General features: G+C 34.6%; 1 protein-coding gene across 3 annotated transcripts in view; it reads left to right on the top strand.

Annotated features, from left to right (window-relative positions):
- The window catches only part of Fmn2 (formin 2), a 336,378-nt gene that overhangs the window by 292,323 nt on the left and 16,746 nt on the right, over positions 1–27,309 (top strand). For 2 of the 3 annotated variants that reach the window (XM_078023011.1, XM_078023010.1), the window contains exon 16: positions 11,471–11,620. The exons of the other annotated variant lie outside the window; for it this stretch is intronic. In XM_078023011.1, the coding sequence (XP_077879137.1) occupies positions 11,471–11,620 (150 nt within the window). The remainder of the gene's footprint in view (positions 1–11,470; positions 11,621–27,309) is intronic. 3 annotated transcript variants of the gene reach the window in all.

The following is a 27,309-nucleotide window of genomic DNA, read 5'->3' as shown; positions in this document are numbered from 1 at the left end:
GCATGATGTTGCTATTCTCATTAGAATAGAAAGTCTCTCTGGCATTAGTTAATAAAAAGTAAATCAAACTCCCAGTGATTCTAGAGATCAGCCCATCTTGAGATGACTCACCTTGATTGGTTTTATTTGACACATTCTTTTTGTCTAGAATCAATCATTTCTGAAGCACCTTGCCATACATTAAAATGCTCTCCTATGTTGTTTTAGATATGCTTCAAGTTGCTGAAAAATAAATACTGGGAATTGCTTATCATTTTCTGCACATGATTATTCAAGGGTTTATCTTCTTGAAGCATGTATTCATTCCATAGTAGAGAAACTATTTAAAGCACAGTAAATATCTGCGAGCACCAGTGAACATAGGACAGCCCATCACCCTGGGGCAAAACATGGTAGATTGCTTTGTTCTATACTTGACTTGTTGATCCAATGAAAATGTTCTTCAAAAAAAGTCATTAAAGAGAGATTTTATTTTTCTGTATCTTTGCCTTGCTGTGCTTTGCATATAGTTACAACCTGCTTACTGATGAGTTAAATGAAAGCACTAATGTCCTCTTCTAGGGTTACAACAGTGTACAGACCACCAAATTTTAGGTTTCACAGGTTTATGTCATATGCCACTGGGAGTGATTTTTTTTTCTGAATTGGAAATAACTGATAGTCATAACTGACAAATAGTATTTCTTTTGTAAAGAACATGCTTCTCCATAGAGGTCATAACTTGTGGCAAGACAATGCTATTTTGGGGTAATTCCTAGCACCTCTTTTGGTTGTAATAAGTTTTGAGTCATTCTTTATCTGTACAATTCCTGGACAGAGAATTGCCTTTAAAACATATGAGAAGTTTAAAAGACTATTAAAAAGTTTCATTTGTGGCGTGGCTTATTTTCAAATAAAGAAATTGAAGTTATCTATCTTTATTATCTGTGGAACATAACTCATAGTCAAAAACAGTATCTAGTGAAGGTTTTTAAAGCAACATTCTAGCCTCTTAAAAATATTTCTAGAATGTCTTTCTAAATGATGCTTATAGCCATTACTGCTTTGTTCTAACTTTTTGTGTGAACATGCATTTGTGATTTAAAAGAAAATTCTTTATTCTGGAAAGGTAAAAGATATGCAGAATTAAGCAGAACAGTATAATAAACCCTCCATGGACACTCTTCCCCTAGCTAATTTCAAATTTGTAGTCCATTTGGTTTCATCTTCACTATACTCTTATCCGCTTGTTCCCTCCCATTTTATTTTTAAGGGAATTCTCTCAAAACATAATTTCATCCATATATAGTTTAGCATATATCTGTAAAAGGTAAGTCCCCATAACAGGTTCCTCTCCAACATTTTTTCTCCTTTCAAATTTAGTTATTGAAGGAACTAGATCTTTTGTCCTTTAGAGTTTCTCCATAGTATGGATTTTCCTGATCCTGTCTCAATGGTTTAATTTAACATGATTCTTTCTCCTACAGGATAAATTCTCACAGATTAATAGTTAGTCCTGGCAACCTGATTGCTTTCAACTTAGAATGTTTTGATACAATCACTGCATGGGTGGTCACGTGCATTCTCTCAAAAGGAAACATGTCATATTTGTTTGTCTTTGTGATATTTCTAGCCTTTGACAGTCAATGTCCAGATGTATTTATTCATTATGATTTATAAAATAGTGACCTTTTTGCAATTCTTTTTCTAAGTCATTTAATTACTTTGTCTTTAAAGAAAAACTCCCTCATTTGGCACAGTCATTCAATGGTATGTTTTGTGTAAGAGAAGCATGATTTTTTTTAACTTTACTTTACCAATTTTTAGAATAATGAATCTCTAGCATTCTCTAACAATGAACAATTTTTCTAAAGCATTGTAATGAGTTCATGGAATTAAATATATTTGATATGTTTTTGTCCTTTTTAGTTATTCTCATTGATGTATAAAATGTCCCACCTTTAAGCTCACCATAAATTCTTTTGACATTACCTCCCTGATATTTTCTGTGATAAGAGTCTCTAGGTGCATTTTATACATTTTCCCCCACCTAGGCCTAGATTGACCCATTCTTGCAAGCAGCTCTGAGACTGTTATTTGGAATGGACTTCAGAGATTATAATCTAAATTCTCCTAATTATCTTTACAATTGAATTTGTATTGTGACTAGACTTTTCAGAGGACACAACTGGAATTAACATACATTCTTAGCTCTCACTAATACTTGGCAATTCAAATTTTATTATAAGATTTGACATTCTATGCTCTTTTTTCATGCTGAGAATCCCATTTTTCTAATCTTTTACAGTATTTCTTCTGTCAGTTTGTCTGAAGTCCATTTTCTAGTAAGTTGATGAATAATTGGTCATGAGAATAATATTTCTTTAGTTCTTTCATACTGAAAGCACTTTTCCTGTTTTGTTTTGTTTTTTTTCATTTGTTTTGTAGTTGCAAGTCTGATTGATTATATATAAAACTTGGTCCATACTTTCTGTCTTTAGTATCATAAATATGATACTGCCTTGTTTTTAACATAGGATATTGCTGTATAAATGTCTAAATGTTTGATGATAGTAAGATTCTCTTCACTATGAGGAGCTCAGTTTTTCTGCATGATGATTAAAGGATTTTTTTTCCGTATAAGTACAGTGATTTTATTAGTTTGATTTTACAGTTTCAGTGTTAGCATCTGTCATGTGAACACTGAATTTTTTTTTTATTTCCAGGAAATTTGTGTGGAATCATATTTTAAATTGACAAACAAAAATGATATATATTTACCATGGACAATTTATTGTTTTGCAGTGTGTATACATTGTAAATAGCTAAATTGAGGTAATTAACATATGTGTTACCTTACATACTTATGAATTCTTTTTGTGGTAGAAACATTATAAAATCTAATCTCATCAATTTGATACATAGTAATTGTGCACATTTATTGAATATAGTGTTATGCTTTTTTACATTGTATACATTGCACAATAATCAAATCAGGGCAATTAACAATCTATCTTCTCAAATGTTTATCATTTCTTTGTGGTGAGAATATTCAAAATCCTTTCTTTTAGCTATTTTGAACTACTTTTTTTGTTGGTGGTGGTGGTACTAGGGATTGAAACCACCACGTTGTATATGCAAGGCGAGTACTCTACCAACTGAGCTATATTCCAGCCCCTATTTTGAACATTTTTAACTGTTGTGAACTTACTGTACTACAGAACACTAGAATTTATTCTGGGATGTAAGTGTAGCTTTGAACCCATTTACCAACTTCCTCCTATCTCTACCCCCCCTAAGCTCCCAGCCTCTGTAGCTTTGAACCCATTTACCAACTTCCTCCTATCTCTACCCCCCCTAAGCTCCAAAACCATTATTCTTTTCTCTTGTATAGAATCAACTTTTTTGTGGGGACTTTTATAAAGCACATGCAAGAATTTCTTGTCTTCTATACATGTAACTTTCTCTCAAAATTTTTCTGATTTTTCATTTTTCTCATTTTTTAATACTTTTCATGTATTTTTTTTCCTTGAGATATTTATGTTACACTTACTAATTATTGTGTTCATTCTAGTCCAGTCTTCATGTGCACAAATGGTCATTTTTAATTTCTGGCTCATCATCAAGTTCTGGTTTTTCCTATTCTGAATTGTTTTTATGGTTGCTATCATTTTATTAATATCTTTTACCTGTTCTATATCATTTTAATGGGTATATCTTGTTCGTCTGCAGAGCCATTATTTTGCTCCTGGTTTCTTTCTTATTTAACAAGGATCAATCTCAATTGCCTATATTCTTTCTTTTCATTTCCTTGTTAGTCCTTCTTCCCCACATATTTCTCTCTTTTCCTTACTTTCATTCTTTCTTGGTTAAATGAGGCTTAATTTATATGCAATAGAATGCAGAGACCTTAGATGTTCAGTAAACAAGAACCAAAACATGATTTAGAATAGTTCTGTTACCTCAATCTGTGTACTCCATACATCTCTGAAGAGATGATCAGTATTCTGATTTCTATCAACATAGATTAACTTTGTATATACTCAGACTCTGAATAAATGGATTTTATATGACATGTATAATTTTGACTCTGGGCTGGGGTTGTGGCTCAGCGGTGGAGTGCTTGTCTAGCACGTGCCAGGCCCTTGGTTCAATCCTCAGCACAACATAAAAATAAATAAATAAAATAAAGATGTTGTATCCAACTACAACTAAAAAATAAATATTAAAAAAAGAATTTGACTCTGTTTTCTTTCACTTATCTTTTTGAGGTTTGCTCATATTGTTCATATGAACAAATGGGAAAAATGTGTGGAATTATATTTTAAATGATATATATTTACCATGGACAATTTATTGTTTTGCAATGTGTATACATTGTAAATAGCTAAATTGAGCTAATTAACATGCGTGTTACCTTACATACTTATGAAATTTTTTTTGTGGTGGAAACACTATAAAATCTCATCAATTTGATACGTAGTAATTGTGCACATTTATTGTTTCTTTTTCTTTCCTTTTCAATTGCTAAGTAGTGTTCTATTGTATTTATAGATCACATTTTGTTTTTCCATTCTCCTGTTGATGGACATTTAGATTTCCAATTTGAGGTTATTAGTAACAAGGCTGTTATGAATGCTCTTGTACAAGTGCTTTTGCACACATGAATTGATTTCTTTTTGAATTAATACTTAGCAGTAGATTTCTTGAGTTATATGATATGTATATATTTAACTTTCTAACCTGTTAAATGCTTCCCCATAATGGTTGGCCATTTTACCCTTTCAAAAGCTAAATTTTGCCTTTCATTTATTACATTGTTATCAACCTTTGTCACTATCAGTCTTTTGATTGAAGCCACTTTCCACAATTGTGAAATGGAATCTTATTGTGGCCTTAATATACATTTCCTTGATGAATAATGATGTTAAACACAATTTCATGGATTTATTATCTGTTAACATACTTTGCTTAGGTTTCTTTTATCTTCCTACATTTTTATTTGCAAGAGTTCATTGTTTATAAGAACATGTCTTTTGCCAAATGTGTGTATAAAAATATTTTCTCTTATGGCTTCTCTATTTTCTTAATTTTGTTTCTTGAACAGAATTTTTATTTTCATTAAGTCCAGTTTAACAACTCTTCCCCTTTGTAGCTAACATTTCTTGTGTCTTGTCTAAGAAAGCTTTGTCTATCTAAGAATGTAAAGAATTTTTTCTATTTTCTTTTGGAAGGCTATGTTTCTTTCTTTTATATTAGAATACTTATTTCTTGTATTAACTGAGCATATTTTTCCCATGCAGATATTTAATTGTTCTATCATCATTTGATAATTTTCTTCCCCCACCTAATTGGCTTGCCACCTTTGTCTAAAATTAAATGGCCTTACATTTATGAGTCTCTTCCCAGATCCTTACGTATATGCACCATAATCTGTTGATTAGTGTAGTTTTATAACTCTCAAAGTTATGTAGTATAAATTTTTCACTTTGTTCTTTTTATAAAAGTATTTTAGGGCTGTTTTAGATGCTTTAAATTTCCATATAAATTCTACTATCAACATTGGTTTCTTTAAAGAAAACATTTTGGTTGGGATTGCTTTGAACTTATAGAATAATTTGGGGTAAATGAATTTTTCTCAACAATGATGAGTCTTTTAAGAATATATTATACTTTCATTTTCTTTAAGCTTCCTTTTATTTCTCTCAACAATATTTTATAGTTTCCACCCAATTTTTGTTTAATTTATTGCTAGTTATTTTATTTTTTGTGGTATAATGTAAATTCCCCCTTTTTTCTAATTTTGTTTCTCTAGTTGTCCCTTATAGTATGTAGAAATACAGTTGATTTGTTTAAATATCTACCTTGAAATTTACAGAATTCTTATTAAGTTTACCAACATCTGGCCTTGATTACTTTTGGAAAAGTTTAGGTTTTCTTTGTTTTGCACTCTTATTATTTAATTCTTCTACATAATTAAGTTTAATTTTTTCTATAGCTTCTAACATAGTCATTTTAAAGCACTAAATTTCCCTCAAAGTGCTGCCTTGTCTATAACCATACACTTTGATATTTTATGTTTTCATTTTTGTTCAGTTTGAAATATTTTCTAATTTTTATTGACCCACAGATTATTTATATAAAAAATTATAATTAACTTTCAAATTGAATTTTCCTAGACATTTTATTTTTGTTGTTGTATAATTTAATAACACTATGGTCGGGAGCTGAGTTTGTGGCTCAATGGTAGAGCGCTTGCATGGCTATACATGAGGCACTGTGTTTGATCCTTAGCACACCATAAAAATAAGAACAAATAAAAATAAAAGTATTATGTCCAAATGCAACTTAAAAAAAAAAAGAAAAAGAAAAAGTACCACTATGGTCACAGAATATGCTTTGAATAATTTTCATCCTTTGAAATATATTGAGTATTTTTTTTTTAATGATGGCTTATGTCACTGAATGTTTTGTGTACTCTCTTAAATTCTACCATTGATTTTAATGTTCTACACCTGTCAATCCAGTTAGGTCAATTTGTTGATAGTTACATTAAAATGATATATTTGTCTAGTTCTGCCAATTACTAAGAAAGAGATGTTAAAAATATCCAATTATGATTATGGATTTATGTTTTTCCTTTTTATTCTGCTTTTTTTTCCTTTGTATTACTTGAAATTCCTTTATTAGGTGCATATATATTTAGGATTGTGATGTCTTCTTTTTTTTTTTTTTTCTTGTGGTACTGGAGGTCAAATCCAGGGCCTTGTGCATGCCAGGCAGACACTCTACCCTGAGCCACATCCCCAACCCCTTTTTATATCTTCTTGATAATTTGATGTCTTTATCATGATACTATGAGGCTCTGGTAATTTTTCCTTGAAGTTTACTTTGTCTCACAGAAATAGGAGTGTGTGGTTCTAAAAATAAAGTTTGTTTCTTTTGACAAGTGGCTCCTGAATTGCGCCCAGCCAGACTGCCGCATTTGGTGGCTCGCACGGGGAGCGACTAAGGGTAAGGGGAGATGTTTATAACCACACAGGCCAAACAAAACAGCTCCTCAGGAAAAACCCTCAGAGCCCAACTGTCACCACCAGCTTCCCACAAGCCTCTCACACAAACACACAAGCCTCTCACACTCCCACAATCCTCCTGCTCTTGAGGCTGATTGGCTGGGTCGCGTGGGCAGAGTCAAAGAAGTCCCCCAATGAGCAGCTCCGTGGTCTGAAAGGGCGGGGAAACAGCCCAATGAGCATCACCACAGAGGAGCCAATCAGCTAGATGTTGCTGGGGCCCCTGTGAGCCAATCATCAGCTGGAAGTTTGCTGGGGCCCCTTGTGGCTCTCAACATCTTAGTATTTTGGCATATCTTTTCCCACTGTAGTCATTTTTTCTTATTTTTATATGAAATTAGTTTCACTAAACTTTTAGAAGGAAGATTGATTGTAGATACCTTTCTAGCTTCACTACTGTGTATCTTACTCTTTTTGTTGTTTTGTATTTGTGTAATGATTTTTTAAAAGACCTCATTCCTTCTGGGATTTTTTTCTCCCCTCCATTTTACCAGCATTTTCTAGTTTCTTTGTCCTAGAGTCTATCCTTCACCATTTGAATTCTACTCCCAGCATTTTCTGTGAGTGCAGAGCTTCACCTAAAAAGGGAGTTTCTCTTGGTAAGTAGGAGGACTTCAGATAGCCCAGACTGTTCTAGTCCTTTCAGAATTAGCTCCATATGTCCTTTCTTCCTGTACAGGCATTGGAGTTTGTAAAACCCTTTAAAGTTTCAGCTGCAGTACTCAAATTGGCTCTCACACTTTTCAGGAGTACTTTATCATAATTTGGGGGTTCTCCTGTTTTTATGGTGTCCCTCTGTTTCTTCCTTGCTCCTCTACATGTGATATAAGTGCATAGCTTCTGTGTTGTCAGTGGTTTGTCCCCACTTCAATGAATTTGGGATTTATACTCCCTACTGTCTTAGGAGATATCTTCCTGTGAGCTTTGATTTTTTTTTTTTTTTGGTGTTTGTGTGTGTGTGTGTGTGTGTGTGTGTGTGTGTGTGTGTGTGTTGCTACTTTCATTTTTACATGGGATTCATGTGGAGATACTTTACATGTGGAGATACTCTATTACTTTGCATTAAAGAATATCTGCATGTATGCAGTGAAAGAAGTATAGGCTTATCTTTTTTCAGAAAGGGCCATTTAAGAAAAAACATGAGCAGTTTCAGGACTGCTCAATGATCTCTGGAGTTGTCCCTTACTCTGAATACTGCATTGTCTTGGTTACTACATTTCTTTTTCTACTGTATCCTTATGTGCTAGGATCATTCTGAGAGAATCTCACAGTATAGATAAGTAATGAAGAAGGTCCCAGATAAGACATCTCTCCTCTTTAGTGACCTTATGTTGCTACAAAGTGTATAGGAACTCTTGCTTTCAGATTTAGGTAAAGGAATTCAGGAAGAGTTTTGTCTATTCATATTTAATATGTAATATAAAATAAATTTGCATTAAAACATTCAATATATACTTTGGAATTCATAAGTCAGCCTCAATTGAATTAGTTAACATTTAGAGAAAATTTTTAGGAAATACGTTTATAGTTCTTTCATATACAATGTAAAATACCTAATATGTAATGTAAAATAATATGCAATATAAAATAAATTTGTTTTGTGTTAAAATATTCAATAAACACTTTGCAAATTTAATCCCCCCATTTAGACTTCAAAAACAATTATTTTTAAATTGTTCTAATTAGTTATATATGAGAGCAGAATGCATTTCAATTCATGGTACACCAATGGAGCACAAATTTTCATTTCTCTAGTTGTACATGATGTAGTCATTCATGCAATCATACATGTACCTAGGGAAATAATACCTATCTCATTCCACCATCCCTCCTACCCCCATGCACTTTCTGTTCCCCTCATTCTCCTCTACCCAATCCAAAGTTCCTCCATTTTTCCTACCCATCCCATCCCCTCATTATGGATCAGCATCCACATACCAGAGAAAACATTTGGCCTTTTGTTTTGGAGTTTGGCTTATTTCACTTAGCATAATATTCTCCACCTTCATCCATTTACCTGAAAATGCCATAATTTTATTTTCTTTTAATGTTGAGTAATATTCCATTGTTTTTTAATGATCTCTGTTTTATTGAAGAAAAAGTTAAAACACAATGATGATAAATGGTTTGCTCATATAGATAGTTACAGAGTCAAGATTCACTCTTCCATGTCTTCCCTTTCTAAATTCTATATTCTTACCTTTTTACAATGTTTGTTTGTGATAAAGTTTCAAAATGTTGTAATACAACTGGATGGACGAACCAGGTATTATAGCTTAGATGTATCTGCTCAGATAGACTGATCTGCTCTATGAAAACTGATCTTTTGAAGTACAAATACCAGAAAAATGTTGCAAAGCAATACCTGAGCAATAGAAGGATTTGAGACTTAATTTCAGCCTAGCAGGTCACAAATATTCTTTAAGAAAAATGACAAGTTTTCCCTGGAGGAATATATGTGTATTCTTAATCAGTTTTAACAAAATATGATTTGGATACGTTTTAGACCATTTACACACTCTGCTGCCATCTAATCTCTGGGCAGTTCCAATACTATCAATACATTCTGCAGACACATTCTAATGTCATTATCATAGCTGATGGCAGCTAAATTCTCACATAGTGCTTCTACTCCACAGTCTAATTCTTGATATTAATTAACTACACTGTAACATTTTTCCTAGTAGGCTAACCAGGGAGAAACAAAATTCCTAAGACCCACACATACAATCAAGTCAATGTTGTAATTTCTTCCTAGAACCTAAAATCTAGTGTTCCTAAGAATATTGCTGCTCAGAGAAAATAGTAAGGCAAATTTTAAAACAGCAGATTGTGGCAAACACTGGCATAAATCTTTAATCCCCGCAATTAGGGAGATTGAGGCAGAAGGACTTCAAGTTTGAGGATTGCTTCAACAACTTAGCAAGACCCTGCCTCAAAATGAAAACTAAAAAGGTTTGGGGAATGTAACTCAGTGGTAGAATACCCTGGGTTCAATCCCAGATTTAAAAAAAAGAAAAAAAGAAAAGAAGGAAGAAAGAGGAAAAGGAAGAAAGAAAGAAAGGCATGGTGGTACACACCTGTAATCTTAAGATCTTGAGAGGCTGAGGCAGGAGGATTGTGAGTTCAAAGCCAGCCTCAGCAATGGTGAGGAACTTAGCAACTCTAACTTAGCAACCTGGTCTCTAAATAAAATAGAAAATAGGGCTAAGGATGTGGCTCAGTGGTTGAATGACCCAAAGTTCAATCCCAGGTACGGGGGGGGTGGTGGGGTAAGTAGGATAGTCACACATGCACACATTCATCTCTAGGCTTTGGTTTTGTTTTCCTATCCATAGTCAGGGGTAGCTGTGTGTAGTATTATTTTTTATGTCATATGTTTAGTACTTAACCATAAATATCTTGTCTTTAAATGCTCATATTATTTTTCATAGTAGGAATTTGACATCAACAATATGGCAAACTGAATACAGAGGCATGTGTTGGCATTTGTATATATGTATACATATTTTTAATCATGACATTACATGAAGTTGCCTTCAAAGGTTCACTTCAGGATAAATCAAATTTGAGCTCTGTGTAGGAGAAATAGTACTTGCCTTAGGCCAAAGGTTATTTGAATGTCACCATTTTCTGCAGCATTTCTGGCCTTGTTCTGACCCACTGGCTAGGTTCCCTCACCATGCATAGTATTATCAATCAATGGCTTAGGGCTTTTTCTGAGCATTGATAATGGGATTAGAAGACTTTTGTTGAGTTTTAAACCTACCATTTACTAATCATGTGTTCTTTCTCAAAAAACCCTTTTAAAACTCTGAGTTTCTTGTAGCTGTAATAAGATGCAACCTCTGAGTTGCACCTTCTAAAGACTGGCCCTGATCAGTCCACTGTCACAATACTAGTTGCCATATGATAACTACTCAATAACTACCATGGCAGACATTTTTGCTGTCTCCTAGGACTTTCTTCCTACAACTCCCCCGCCAACAATGCAAGAGGACAAATAGCATACAAACAACATAATGTAATGTAAAAATGGAATACATGTTAGCTTTGGACAAATGGCTAATATTATTTTCTTAGAGTGTAGAAATGAAGTATAAGCCCACTGCTTCCAGTATGCCCAAACTTGATTTATAGTTCATTGCTGAAATATACAAGACACATAACAAGTGATTAAAAATGAAATTGGACTAGGATAGTTGTCAGTATAAAGAGGATTCTTGTCAGATACCTCTATCTCCATCTAAAACTCTAACATGAAACCATGAAGAACTATTGTTGGTACCTGAAGAGTTAGAATCCTCTTGGTAGTAATAATTGTGCATGAATGAAATCAGCATTTGGATGAGGAAAGGCTATCCCATATTGGAAAGTAATCATAGCTTTTATGTTCTTGTGTGTATATGCTTTGACAGTTTTTTGGAGACTACAGCCTATTTCTTCATGAAACCAAAACTTGGAGAGAAAGAGGTGTCCCCAAATGTTTTCTTCAGTATCTGGCATGAATTCAGCTCTGACTTTAAAGACTTTTGGAAGAAAGAGAACAAACTTATTCTACAAGAAAGGTAGGTATTTTCTTTTTCACAATGGCATTTAAAAATTGGAATTTTATTAGGTGTAATACCACTGGAGTTGCCAACATTCATGGCCTGAATGAAAAATTAGATGACCCTCAGCCTGGGGCAGCAAGTCTAAAAGGGTGCTGACATTTGGCAGAATTTGGAGTTTTAATAATAAGAGTCAGCCCTAGGCTGTGACACTACAGAGAATAGCTGGGGGTAGGGTCAGTTTGAAGGGACCACTATCTGGTAAAACAATTTTTGTCATGAAAACAGACACAAACACACACACACACACACACACTCACACACACACACACACACAAGCAAACCATGTAAGAAGGGTCAAATAACCCCACTGGGATCATAAACCCGCTTACCACTAAACAGGATAGCAAGGGATATCAAGATAAGAGGAATAGTTTTTCTGTTTGTTTTTGATCAAACACACACACGGGATATTGTCAGTCTCACCATTCTTATCCAAATGTCACCAAGAAACACGGATGATCAATAGTTTTTAAAAGGTCTTTCAAGATTCTTGTGGAATTGCATCACATTTCCTAAAATAAATCTTCTCAGGAATGAAGGAAAATTTCTCCTGTTAAGTATATGAAACAATGTCTTTGTGATTATGAAATTCCACAGAGGGGTATTAAATATTAAGCCATGAAGAAAGCTAGCCCTCCCAACTCAGCCTCCCTAAATAACGGGGTCTAGTGGGAAATGAAAGGGAAACTTAATCCACACTATAAAGCAAAGCCTAATACCGAACAAATTAGTGTACTTCCTAACATCCCTGCAGTAACAATGACTTTGCTTTAGAGCTTTAGAAAACATACATCCTGAGAGACTTGGTTCATCACTACCACAAAATTCCAATTTTCTGCTTACTGTCTTTATTTTAGTCTGCTTCCATATGAAACCCTGATGTCAGCATAGGTTTTGATATCTCCTTAAATCCGGTGAAATAATTGCTAATGTTTATTGAGCATGTAGAAAATGCCAGACCTGTGCCCACGCCTATGATCAAAGTCACATGTCTCTTATCAATGGGGACATGTGCTGAGAAATAAATTGCTGGATGATTTCATGGTTGTGTGAACATCACAAACTGTGTTTAAATAAACTTACGTGTCCATGGCACCCCCAGGTGATTTACTTCTTTGGGATCGTTGTCATATATACCATAAGTTACTGACTGAAGTGTTATATAGCACATTATTATTATTATTATTATTATTATTATTATTTGTCAATTGACCTTTATTGTATTTATTTTTATGTGGTGCTGAGAATTGAACCCAGTGTCTCACACATGCTAGGCAAGTGCTATACTGCTGAGCTACAGCCCTAGGAAAACACTTTAAATGTCATTCTAAACATAATGAGCTTCCATCTCAAAATGCATCAGTAGGAGTCAGCTTAAAAGTTGAGATGTTAATAGTTTAATAAATAATGCTTTAAAATTTTTACTTTCTTTCAGATTCAGTCATGGAATAAGTGATTTTTCTACTTAAAAAAAAAAGAGAAAAGCTTGCTCAGGTTAGAAAATTGTAAGGGAGAAACTTTTTTTAAAAAAGAAGCATTTGTAACCTTAGCATAACGCACACAACTTCCCTTCTTTCATCCCTAATCTAAACTTACTGCCCTAGAAAAGGATCTGAAACTCACTCACACAAACATTGACGATGGGAAAAAGTAGCATTTCACCTGGCATGAATATTTGCATCATGTCTAGGATTAGAGTCCTTAATACTTTAATAACAGTATTGTGACAGCAGAGGTGGTATGATTTAGGCATCAAAGAGACAGAAATAAGTACAAGAATAGCTGCCCTGATGCACATCAGGTAAACAAGGACAGGAGCAGTCTCTTCATGGCTCTTACCTCTACCACCATGCCGAACATAAAAACTGGTGAGATGCCTTCTGAGAGAAAATGTTGAGACTGAGTCAGATGCACAGCTACTAGGCATACTCAGTCTCAACCAATGTGGCTTTGTGAGATACTATATTATTAGCAACAATCCTATTTCTATGGGATAATATATATTTGACATGCCTGAAATAAGCTTTTCCTCAACTTTCTAACACCAACCAGATCTTTTTTATGCTGCTTGGTGCTTGTGGTGTCTCTTTCATGCTATGCGGCTCTTGGACTCAGGTTGGTGACCCTACTTTGATTTTGGCAATATTGTGAATTGTCAGAATACAAGTACTCTTCACTACAGATTCTAATTTTACTGAATCATATGCTTTTAATAAATGGCTCAAAGGGAATACACGACAGGTGAGAGAATGCTGCTCATCTTTTGACTTCTGACATTTGTTACACCTCTTAGCAAATGATAACCAACTCTTCTGAAGAGCAAAATCATTTATCTGAAAGGAACAACTCTGTTCCTTTCTTTAGTGCAGGACCACCTACATAAGTTCTAGGGAACAATGTAAAACAAAAATGCCAGATCCCTTGTTCAGTAATTAACAACTTCAAGACAGCAAGGCATTAAACCAAGCCCAGAACCCTTTTGTGAGTTGAAACCCAAGTGACTGCCCAACTGCACACTCTCTGGGTGTGCCCTTTTTCCATCCTATTTTCTGTAGTAAATAGATGGGTATTTCAGGAATGCTTTGAGGGCCCTGGGAGGGGCATGGATGGGAAATGAGGGTGTGGCCAGTTTAGAGTGGGAAACATCTCATCAAGTCACCCTCATGTGAATAGAATCTCAAGTAGAATTACAGACACTTAAAAATGGGATGTTGTCCCCCAACTTTTATTTCTCTCCACTGTACCACTATAATATCTATTATCAGCATATTTTGCTTTAATGGCTTATCCTTTACTAACACACTATATCTATATTTTATACTTTTTTCCCTTTTTTTCTTTTTTGCATTTTGGTGTTTATTTCCCAGCAAGATGGTCCTCAATTCTGGTATAGCTGTTATTTGTCACTTATCTATACCACCTTTCCTCTCCTAGTGTCTCTATAAATATTTGCTGATTTGACTTGTTACATCATTCATTGTCTTTGACATGAACATGGAAATTAGAACTTAGCCTGCTAAAATAATAAGCATGTTTTCTCACATGTTGATTATTGTAGGTAATAAAAATATCACTGCCAATGTCTTAAGCAAAAAGAAAGACTTAGACACTCAAACCACAGAAGTGCAGGGATGAAAACCTGCCTATGGAATGCAGATTCAACTTGCAGTCAGTGGGATAGGTGGGTGTGTCTGCACCTCTCTTTTGCTCTGTCTTTTTAAAATGTTCTTTCTATCTCTATTCTTCCTTCTTTTTCCTCTCCTCCTCCTCCTCTTCCTCCCTCCTCCTCCTCCTCTTCCTCCTCCCTCCTCCTCCTCCTCCTCCTCCTCCTCTTCTTCTTCTTCTTCTTCTTCTTCTTCTTTTCTCTCTCTCTCTCTCTCTCTCTCTCTCTCTCTCTCTCTCTCTCTCTCTCTCTCTATTCTGTCTCTTACCCCACTTCTATCTCCCTCTTTCTACCTCCTACTCTCCCAGGTTACCTCAACTTTCAAGCCAGGCTGTCCTTTTCAGAGTGGACTCACCACAGCTTACATTCTCACAACCCAAGAGCACAGACTGCTGTTCAACTTCATCTAAACAAAATCCCAGAGGTTAACTCCAAATGACTTTTGTTCGTCTTTGGATCTGCCACAGTGGCCCTGGGGTGGGAGACCCATCTCAGCAGTTCACAAACTAACTAATTACTATGATTGGTAATTTTCTTCATAGCAGTATCATTGGGTTGAAGAAAGAGCTGTTTCCCCTGCAAAAGTAAACAATAATCTACTGCCCTAACTTACCAAGCCTGTAAAAGTAACCCTTATAATTATCAAAATATCTTACCATGGTGGATATAACCTGAAAAATATTGAAAACTTGAAAACTTCTTTCCTGATGAAGTTTTCAAGTTTTCAATTTGATATCTATAGATTAAATTTTAATTTGATATTTATAGATTAAATAATATCTTTAAGGGTTAAATCCTGTAATCATTTTCCTTATCCTGTTTTTCCTAATTGGTGTCTGGTTATAGAGAGGTAGAAACTCTGTATTTTCTGGCTTTGTCCTGGTAACTTGTATGATTTAGTTGATCTGTTTCTTAAAATGGTGAATTCCTACACATTCATATTAAATAAATCTGCTCTTTTCTTGTAGGTGAGTTTAGAAAAAAAAAATGAGGACTTTTTTAGTTGCCCTAATTGCTAGCTCCAAAATCATAAAAAGGCATTTATCCTCCAAGAATCATTGTTTTCTAATCTGCAAAATTGGGTGATAAAACCTGTCTCAATGGTGTTGTGTAGACCAAATGAGATAATGTGGTAATGTATATAGTGCAGTATCTATGTGCTAGGTGATCAGTGGCTGTTTCTCCATCATTTAATATAAATGAAATCTCAATCGTGGCTCCCTACAATATGATGTGGTAAACTGATAAGACAAGTGGCATACTGATAAGTATTTTAAGAACATAGTCTGTAAATACAAGGTATTATTGTGACTCAGTTACTTTCCTGGCTATATAAAATGTCTTGGTTCTGAGTCCAAGAGTAAACTTTTATATGGAAATGGTAGTAGAACTAATACCTCCATATTTACACTGTGTGATTGATACAATGGAATCCATTTCTAATGCTTAGAACAACTAACCCATTGGTCTTTTGTCATAAGTCAAAAAAAAAAGTGTTTTTTCACCAGCTTGCAAGTATGCAAACAGAATTGCTAATAAGAAATCCTTCTTTTTAAAGATCCAGACATGTCTTCACTGAACAACATGAAAATTAATTAACTTTTTAAAAAAAAAAATTCTATTTGACTATTTTCACTAGAACATGGGAGTAAACTAACATTCACTCTGCCAAGCATCTCATTGCTGGTCTCACAGAGCATAGTTGTAATATGTAAGGATCTTGGCAATCCTAGTCTCCTGTTTTTAGGAAAATGTTAGCATTAATGTCACTTTACCGTTAACGAGGCCCTGTGGAATGGAGACAGCTTGTTTTAATTAGAAGAAAGGTTCCAATAGATTGATGATATATATAAGTTTTTACTCTGAGTAAGGAGCTGTGAGCCAGGTCCTAGAAGAGGGCAAGGCTCCTAGAACAACTTCACTTCTCAGTTTAGCTTCATTGTAAGTTGAACTCAATTCTTGGACAGAGTGTTCATCTATGTAGTACATGAGATTACATATTCACTCATTCCATACTGAAATCTACTAGGCACCAAGACATTCAAGCCCATTTGAAGAAGGTCTCATTTGCCTCCATCTAATGGTCCAGCTGCTGACATGTAATGTGTTGGGGAGAAAGAAAAAGGGGGTTGTTAATTCTACCCAGAGGACTTTTGACATGTAGCTTAGAGCTAATGTAGGATTGTCACAGGCAGTTCAGAGAGGTTAAGGACATTTTAGGCAAGAAAACCTGGCTCTAGCAATTGTTCTCCAAACCTTATAATGCATAGTGTGGCCTACCATAATTTTATTTTGAATCATCTTGACATTTTAATATTTATTTAATAAATAGATTCATTTAAAAAGTAAATGTGACATCAGTCAGAGTTATGTTTAAAGTGTTGTCTAATTTAATTTAACTTAATTGCTTTAAGGCAGATAGTCTTTGATGAACCAAGAGAAAGGATGCTACTCCTCAAATTGCATAAGCACATGGAGAAAATGATTTGAGTCCTTAGAAGGACATTACATTGAAGAATGCCTCATGCCATATTAACATTCCTGTTTCCATAATTTGGGCTCAACTGAGTTATATGTTCAGATTTATATATGTTATCAGGATAAGTTTAACAAGGAAGGGACCATTTTCAAAGCAATTGATAATAAATCTGAAGAATAGAGATAAGGAAAGAGTTATTCTTACATAATAACGTATTTGTTGGATATCTAAGTGAAATTCCCTGTTGGAGTGCTATTTAGTGTTGTTGCCTTACACTGATAAATGACTTTGGCCACCATTTACCCTTTTCATTCAGATACTGATTTCCAGAGAAATGACCCATAAAATAAATACTTTTCCCAGGGCCAACTTTCTATAACTGAAGCTTTGGCAGGACAATTGACAAACTAGACTGTTAAGTAGTAGCAAATGGAGGCTGAGAATGTGTGGGACATCTCATTTGCATTCATGAATAGGAGTAATTAATTGCATTAATGCATAATAGGCATTCATTCACCAATTATTTATGCCCTACTAGGTGCTCAGCAATGTTTCTGGCAATGTGGGTCTTACCCTCCAATTAGAAAAGCAGACCATAAAAAACTATGCCCATGTTTAAATTGCAGTTTGAAGAATAAACATCAAGTAATTTTTATTTTATTTTATTTATTTTTTTTTTTAAGAATCAATTGGAAGAGGTTCATTTAAAAAGGTTGTTCAAAGCTATGGGGCAGAAAAGATTGAGTGCTTTCCAAGAGATGGACCATGAGATGAAGTGGATGAAATAGGCCAGCTCCTGATCACTCAGGCCCTTATAAGTCACACAGGTTGATTTTTGTTGCTCATACACTAGGAAACCATCCAGTGTGTTTTTTAGCAAGGGAATGCCTGATTTGATTCATGGAATGAGAAGATGGTTGTTTGCCACATGTATAGAAGATTGGAGAGTGGTAGTAGCCCAGGTGAAAGGTATGCATTCTAGACTAGAGTAAGCTAATAGAGACCATAGAAAGGGTATATTTGGGATACATTTTGGAGTAATATTCACACAAACTTTCTATTCCCACATTCCTGAATGGACTGGTTTTGGGATCAGAAAATTTGAAATGTTAGTTCAGATACTGACAAGCGAATGTTAATTAGAACATTGGAGATCAAGATAGCAAGCTTCTTTTTTCATCTCCTAAAATGCTTTTTTAAAAACTGAGGTTATAGAAAGATCTGAAACCCTAGATATTAAGAAATTCACTTTGTAAAACTTATCTTAAAAGGACAAAAAAAATATCCTAAGGTGGAGTTTAGATGAGAAAGAACTTTGTGTTTGCTTCTTTATCTTGACATATTCCAATAATTCTTTTATTTTTAGTGGTACTGGGGATTGAACCCAGGAGCACTTTACCACAGAGCTATACCCCCAACTCCTTTTTTCTTTTTCTTTCTTTTTTTTTTTTTTTTAATTTTGTGTCAGGGTCTTGCTAAGTTACTAAGGCATGATCCTCCTGCCTCAGCTCCCTTTTGATACTGGGATTATGTTACTTGGCCACCATGCCTGACCAAGAAGTGATTTTTAAGCTTTAGAAAGTCTTCTTCAAAAAAACCTCAGGAATTTTATCTTCAGCATTGCAAAAAAAAAAAAAAAAAAGAAAGAAGGAAGGAAGGAAGAAAGGAAAGAAAGGAAGGAAGGAAGGAAGGAAGGAAGAAAGATAGGTAGGTAATAATAATAAGCTGTGGGGCTAGGGCTGGGGTTCAGTGGTCAAGCACTTGCCTAGCAATCTCATGACTCTTGGTTCAATCCCCAGCACAACGTAAAAAAGAAACAAGGGAAGGGAAGGAAAGTAAAAGAAATCCTTATGTTAAAAAGAGGAAGTACTTCTAGTTAAAGCACCCAACAGGGAATTTGAGACCAACACCCAAGAAAATAGCTTGTCCAAAGATATTTTTGCCTTGGTAAAAATTTAAGCATTGTCACATCATTTAGTGAGTGTGTAGAAGCTTGTAAATTTCTTAATTCTTAATTCCTCCTCAAAAATTCTTAATTTTCCTTCAGCATTTGCTAAAAATATCTTTTTGAGGACTTAGCAAAATTTATAGTAGAACTATCTTGGACCAAAATATACTTCCTGGAGAAAAGATCTTTAAAAGAACCCCTTTAAAAATAACATCATGTAGTTTATATGGGCTTTAAAGATGTCCTAGAAAATGTTATTTTTAAGAGGTAAATTTAAAATTTCTTTAGAATAATTTCAAGCAATTTAATGATAATAATCAGAGGAAGATGACTAGATCTCTTGGATTTATATAATATCAGTTCTAAGTTCTTAGGTTTGTGTGGATTTCTGCTTGGAGAAAAGGCCTTATTTTTAAGATAATAGAAAACACAGCAAAGCAAATGTTCCTCATAGTTCAGTGTCACAATTTCTCCATACTAACTTCAACCCCTTCAGGCAGAGGAATTTCAAAGCAGTGAATCTCTCCTCCTGTTCTGCTTCAGGACTTCACTCTTAGCACCCCAATCCCATTATTGGGAGTGAAATTTTAGAGAAATTTAAAGAAATGGAAAGTGTTTCTTTTATACTTAAAAATGAGGAACCTTAAGGTAAATAAATAGATCATCAGAAATTAGTTATGAGAGACAAGATGGTCTCTACCATGTTGTCCATATTGGTCTCTGAAACAGGGTTGAGCTAATGACAGGTGTTAGTTCAGCACATGTTGAAATTATTTTATTTGACAAACAGCAGTTAGTTCATTTGGTTTTGTCTGCTGAACTCTGGTTAAGCCTTAGAAGCAACTAGGATTTGGCCATCAAACTCAAACGTAAAAGTAATAATCAATGAAAGTGTGTGCTGAGTGCATATGTCAGGGGCAGTTGTGGGATGGGGGTATCAAGAGTGCATGCCAGGATTAAGACATTTTCAGAATGTACATGTCAGTATAGAAAAGAAAAAAGGCAATCTCTGAGTATTTTGGGAAAGTCTAGAAAGTTTTAAGAAAGTAGATAGAATTGCTGTACTTAATATTAAAAGATACTGTACATTATTAGCCATCAAAGAAGTACAAATCAAAACCACAGTGAAATTAACTTTATGTTCAGCTGGGCATGGTGGAGCATGCCTGTGATCCCAGCAGTTCAGGAGGCTGAGACAGAAGAACTGCAGGTTCAAAGCCAGCCTTAGCAATGGTGAGGTGCTAAGCAACTCAGTGAGACCCTGTCTCTAAATAAACACAAAATAGGGCTGGGGATGTGGCTCAGTGGTTGAATGCTCCTGAGTTCAATCTCTGATACCGCACACCCACCCGGGGGTGGAGGGAAACTTCACTAGGATAGTTTAAAAAACAAACTAGAAAATAACAAGATTTGAGGATGATGGGGAGGTGTATGGAACTCTGATACACATTGCTGGTAGGAGTGTAAAATAGTGCAACCACTTTGGAAAACAGGCAGTTCCTCAAAAAGTTAAACATGGAATTACCATGTGCCCCATCAATTCCCTTCTAGATATATGCCTTAGAGAAATGAAAACATATCCATACAAAAGCTTGTACACAAATGTTCATAATGGCATTATTTATAAAATTCAAAAATGAAAACAATTCATATGCTCATCATCTAATGAATGGGCAAACACAATAAGGTATATCCAAACAAAGTGTAGTATACTATATAATGACTATTCAGCAATTAAAAATAAGAGAAGTACTGATATATAATTTTCAATGTGTTTGAACCTTGAAAATGTACTGAGTGAAAGAAGCCTGCCACAAAAGACTACAGCTCAAATGATTTGACTTATATTAAATGTCAAGAATGGGCAAATACAAATGGTTAAAAAGTACTCAGTCCTTGTCAATCTTTGGGAACTGGGAAAGAGAAATGGGGAGTGGCTGCTAATGAAATCTCTTTCGGGGAGTATGGATCAGAGGGTTTTGCATAATCCTATAAATGTACTAAAAATAATCAAATTGTTCACTATAAATGTCTGATTGTATAGTATGTTAATACATCAATAATACTGTTTTCAAGAAGGAAAATAAATAGAATTCTCACATTAGATTTGTAAACATAAATGGGGCCATAGTTGAACATAAGGTCAGCCTTCAGTGATTTCCATGTAGATGGTTCACTTTTGGAATCCTACACCAGTTCTTCTTCTCCATACCTGGCACACTCTTGCCATTTCCCCTTGCCCATGTAGTTCTGTATGTTCTCAAGGAAAGCAGATGTTTTAAAAATTTATATGAATATTAGCTAAATAAATCAAATTTTAGGAGATAAATTTGCTGGAAAAATTGTAAGAAAAGAAAGAATGAAAAGAAATCACATAGCTCATTCTGAAATCAAAACGATCTTTGTGAATGCAATTAGTAATTTATGATAGCTTTACTCTAGTGATGCTATGACCCAGTGCTTTCCCTACATAAACTCATTTCAGGAAATCTGTCATACTAAATGAAAAAAGTACATTGTATGAATATGTGTGTGTGTGTGTATTTGTGTCATTTTGAAATTATTCATGTGTTGCCAATAAAATCTGATCTACACAAAAGGAGAAAGTTTTTTTTAAGTTTTCTTATAGACTATTTCTAATAGAAAGGGTAACTACTTAGAAAACCAGAGTAGGTTGTAATAAAAATGATTACAATGAATAAAAGTAAAAGGGAAAGGAATCTGTGTTGCTGTGGGGTAAAGACTTGTATCTTTTTCTCCTATTTAATGGAACTTCCATACCTTTGTCTGTACTATAGTTTGGATTTTAAATGCCCCTCAAAGGCTCATATGTTAAATTCTTGGTTCCCAGTGTGGGACTATTGGGAAGTGGTAGAATCTTTCAGAGGTGGAGCTTTGTGGGAGGATGTAGGTCATGTAGGATATGCCTTTAAAAGGGATAGTGGGATCCCCTTCTCCTTTTCTCTTTCATTTCTCTTTCATTTCTCCATGTGCTCCTATCATAATGTGCTACCATGGGGCCAACCAGTCTGGACTCAAACCTTAAAAAAAAAAAAAAAAAAAAACCTTTTTTCTTTTTAAATTGATCATTTCAGATTTTGCTTTGTTTTGTTTTTACATTAACAGAAAGTGGACTAACATACTTTGGACATCTGTTGGAAATCCCTGTCACTACATAGTCCCTTCTTTGGCCTTCCCAGGGCCATCCTTAGTTATTGACAGGGACCCACCTTCACTGGTCTTTAGACCTGGGTGCTGCTTGAGGGGCTTGCTTCTGTTTATTATAAAATTATGGTTAGAAATGGGATGTCTCAACAGCTATTAGGTCATTAGAAGAATTTTGATCTCATAGAAAGGAGAATTTTTTGAGGAAGGCAGGGACAGGAAAAAGACTTTATATAGGGCTTAGTAGCCAGTGGACACTCAATGAAGATTAATCATGCTAATGCTGAGGAACTGGCTATAGAAATACAACGTGGTCTTGGGTATTGACATTTCTAGTCAGTGTAAGTGTCATCAATTGAACTATAGCCGTGGCAAATCAATATCACATGGCTTGGGTTCTTTAGTTCATGTGGAAAGATATTCATATTTTTTTCCTCCTTAAAGTAAACTTTAAGTCATCATCATCTAATTATTTTATATATAATTTTCCCAACTTTATTGAGGCATAATTGACAAATAAAAATTATATATTAATATATTATGTTTAAAACATGATGTTTGCATATATGTATACATTGTAAAATGACTGCTATATCCATCACCTCACATAGCTAACTTCTTCTTTTGTAGTGATAATACTTTAGGTATACTCGCTTAGCAAATTGTAAATATATAGTACATATTAACTATATCACCATGCTGTACATTATCTCCAGACTTATTCATTGTATAACTGAAAGTCTGTATTCCTCCAGCAACATATATGTGTGTGTGTGTGTGTGTGTGTGTGTGTGTGTGTGTAGTTTATATACTACTATATATATATATGTATATATATGTAATATATTATATGTAGAGATGTCATTATATATACTACACACAAACATATATATCTATTCAAATTTATACCCTAATGTTTTTGGTATTTTAGGAGCTATGATTTTGAATTTTTAGAAGTACTAATCTTGCAGAGTCAAATAAATGAAAATAGAATTATATCTAGTATAATTACTAACATCATATAAATCTCTTAAAATTACAACACATAAGCTTTCAATCATCATAATAATATTAATATATAGACACACCAGCAGCTTTTCTGCTCAATATGTTTTAATATTGTCTTATTTGAAGCCCATGAGTATTTTTATTTTGTTATTGTATCCTATTTTGACTTATTTTGTCTTTGTAAAATCTGAGAATCCCTGCTACTCTGAATGACTTTCTAAGTTTGAAAAGTTTATTTAATCAACTTTATCTGTCATTTTATCTTCTTGGTAATTTTAAATGAACATTTAAATCCATCAGTGTTGTCTCCATGCTCTCCCACTTGGCCTTGGCCATGTTCCACCTCCAATTGATTATAGAGGCCAATCCCTTCATTTAGGAGTAGCAGTTAAGCTGGCACCCGAGTGTCACACACTGTATCTCGATGAAAGAAAGAGTTCCGGGCCAACATGTCTCCACAGCTCATTGATCTCCCTCTGGAGATAGACTGGTATGTCTCCTTACAAAGTCCTTCCTTGAATGATTTAAAACTTGATGCTGAGCTGTATAAAGTCCTGTTTATCCAGACAGCTATCCAGCTGTGCCTACAGAGAGGGGATCATCCTGAGAGCTGCCACTTCTATCTTTACACAAAGGGTATTGCAGACCTCTCCTGGCCTGATCTGCCTCTCCCCTTGCATTGTGTGGAGTTGGCTAATGGCTAGAGCTGGCAAAGGGAAAGCTAAGATTGGAGAGGAAAGATATCTGTATCCTTGTGCTGGTGCACAGTCAGGAAGTAGACATCCCCTGTTCCTTAGAGACAAGAAAATTTAAGCTTCCTGGCTATTTATAAAGAAATATTAATATTTTACTAAATCGTGTTGATGAGCACAGAATTAGGGCTGCGTTGCCTTGAGTCTAAAGCTGTTTTGCTGTGAGCGGAGTGCTTGGCGTCATGTAGTCACTCCTATCTCTTCTTGGGCTTTACTGTGTTCTGCCCCTGGGGTGGTTCTGGGGTTGAGCTGGGAAATGACTTGACTGGAATGTTCCCTAGAGGAAAGGCAGTACCCTGCATTAGAGTGCTGGCTGCTCGTTCCCTGAGAGAGTTCTGATCCCCTGAATTCCCATTAATCCAAAGATGACCTTTGTCTCTAGCAAATAAGACATGTGAGAGCAGAACTCCTGAGCAGTAGAAGATGTTCTTGACTTAGTATTTCATCAAGGTAAGCCTATAGTAGGAATAGGGGGAGGCAGCCCGTGGTGACAAGACATGATAGAAACACAGTGTTATTTTTTAAAGAAACAGAATATGTTTGCAGTTACATTAAGGATTTAGTATTTTGCTCTATATATTTAAGTGCTATTAATAGGTCTGTTTTATGATATAAGCATCTAAATTGGGCTGCATCTGTTATCACATTGAAAAATGATAAAGACTGCAAATTAAGTTATATTATAGGCATTCACTCTTTTCCGGGCAGGGGAGAGTGGGAGTTCCAGGGATTGAATTCAGGGGCATTCAACCACTGAGCCCCAGCCCCAGCCATTTTTCATATTTTATTTAGAGACAGGGTCTCACTGAGTTGTTTAGTGCCTCGCTGTTGTTAAAATTGTCTTTGAAGTGGGGATCCTCCTGCCATTAGCCTCCCGATCTTCTAGGTTTACTGCACCAGTGTGCCAGCTTAGACTTGTACTCTTAATGTGTTGAATACTCATAAATAGGCATTCATTTCTAAGTTAAAATAGCTAGAAGTGGATATTTAAGGTGAGAATCCCCATCCTTGAAGTTTTAATTTGCCAAAAAATATGTATTGGAATTGAGCCTCAAAAAATTGTTGAATAAGGAAAAGGAGATAAAGTGCTAATTATCTAATCTTTAAAATATCATAATTATCATTATGTATGTGGACAGTATATAAGCTACCAAAATGTATTGGAGATGATCCTCTGAAAATTGTTGCATAAAGAAAAAGGAAAGAGAAAACAACCAACTCTTTCATCTTTAGAATATTCTAATTAATATTATGGATCTAGATAATACATATTTTGTAAAAATAAAGCATATCAGACAAAAGGTGTATCCAGATAGACCTTAATTTTATTAGATGAGATTATTTTTAAAAATTAACCTCTAGAGGCAAACTCTTACAGCCTTGGATGGGGGGTTGAACATTTTTGGAAATTTTGATAAAATTCCATTTGGCCACTTTAAAGCTTTCCAAGAATATGTGGGAGGTAAATAAGATGAGGCATAGTTAGAAGGGGAAAAAAGGTGTATTTTATCAGTTGAGAACATTTTCAATGTTGACAAATAGCTCAAAAACTTTCATTTTAAAAGTCAGACTAGATGTGAATATTAATGCATTCTTAAACTCAAATGCTATTTTTAAGACAGAATATAGTATTTTAAGGTGTAATTCTGTATGGAGTTTGTATTTGGGTTTATTTCTGATGACCTTTGATTAGTTTTCTCAATGTTTTCAGTTTATAAAGGCTGAATATTATAGTCAGTAAAGGAATGGTCTTTTAATTTAAAAGAGCTGGATTTGACTATCTCTGACAGTATCTGTATAAGCCTCGGCACATTGATTTACCTCTCTGACCTCAGTTTGTTTCCCCATCTATAAAATGAAAGTTCTGACAGTACCCAGTTCCTATATTAATTATGTTAGCTACTAAGTACAAAACATTTAGCACAGTCTTACATATAGAAACTTCTCAGTTAACATTGGTTGTTGTCAAAGTCGTTAACGTATTGATATTATTGTCAATGCAATAAACTTGGTGTTAATTAGAAGGATTTGATGCTAAAATTCATAGAAGCTAAATCCCACACAATTCTATTCTGTCAACCATTCTTTTTTGTTTGTTTTTTGTTGTACTCAGAATTGAACCCAGCGGCAATTCTGCTTTTGAGCTTGTATCCCCAGCACTTTTATTTTATTTTGACTCAGGTTTTCACTAAGTTCCCTAGGCTGGTCTTGAACTTGTGATCTTCCTCCTCAGCCTTTCAAGTGGCTGAGATTATAGACATGTGCCACTGCACCCAGCTCAACCATTCTTTCTCAATTCTGTTTTTCCAAGGCATTAATTGAGGCAATATCAATTATAAGCTCTTAACTTTGAGAAATTACTTAATCTCAGTGAGTTTTAGCTTTCCATTTTGTACAATTGCAATAACAATCTCTAAAGTACATGACATTGAAGCTATTAATGATATTAAGTACAAAATTTCCAAGCCAGTGAATAGCTCATCACTGGTGCTCAATATCATGAATACTACCATTGATTTTTAAGTTATTGTTATCGTTATATACGAACCTAATGTTTTTCTCTTCATGAGTAAAATAGTAAGGAAAAACTTGGAAAAGAAGAAGAGAGAAAGCAATTCTTAATAAAATATACTGATTAGGAAGAATAATAGTGCTTAAAATAAAAGGTGAAAAACACAGAGATTATAAATCACATGAGATTCTCTGTCATTGTCTGTATCTGTGTTTATTAGCATCCATATCTGCCACTCAATATTTATAACTAAGCCAAAAGTGTTCTTGCCACAAAACCCTATGCCTTCTTCAATGTGAATATAGCAGTTTTTGTAGGTTTGTTCTGTTTTGTTTTCTTCACCAACTCAACTAACCCCTGCTGATCATCATCATTTTTTAAGATGTGGTTTCTAATCCCTTAGATTATAGATCTGTATTTATGGCAGAGTTGTATTGCAGTTCTTTAAAAGACAAAGATTGTTTCTCTTTGGCTCTCTATTTATTTTGATGTACTCAGTTAAACATTAATCAAAACCATCAACAGAGCATGGAAAAACAGACGTTGGAGTTTAACATAGAGGAGGAGCTAAGTCTATTTAAATTACAAAGTCAGGAACTAGATGCTAGATAATATTG

The sequence above is a fragment of the Ictidomys tridecemlineatus genome, chromosome 10 (genome assembly GCF_052094955.1).
Source record: "Ictidomys tridecemlineatus isolate mIctTri1 chromosome 10, mIctTri1.hap1, whole genome shotgun sequence".
NCBI lineage: Eukaryota > Metazoa > Chordata > Mammalia > Rodentia > Sciuridae > Ictidomys > Ictidomys tridecemlineatus.
This window is presented reverse-complemented; position numbering and strand designations above follow the sequence as displayed.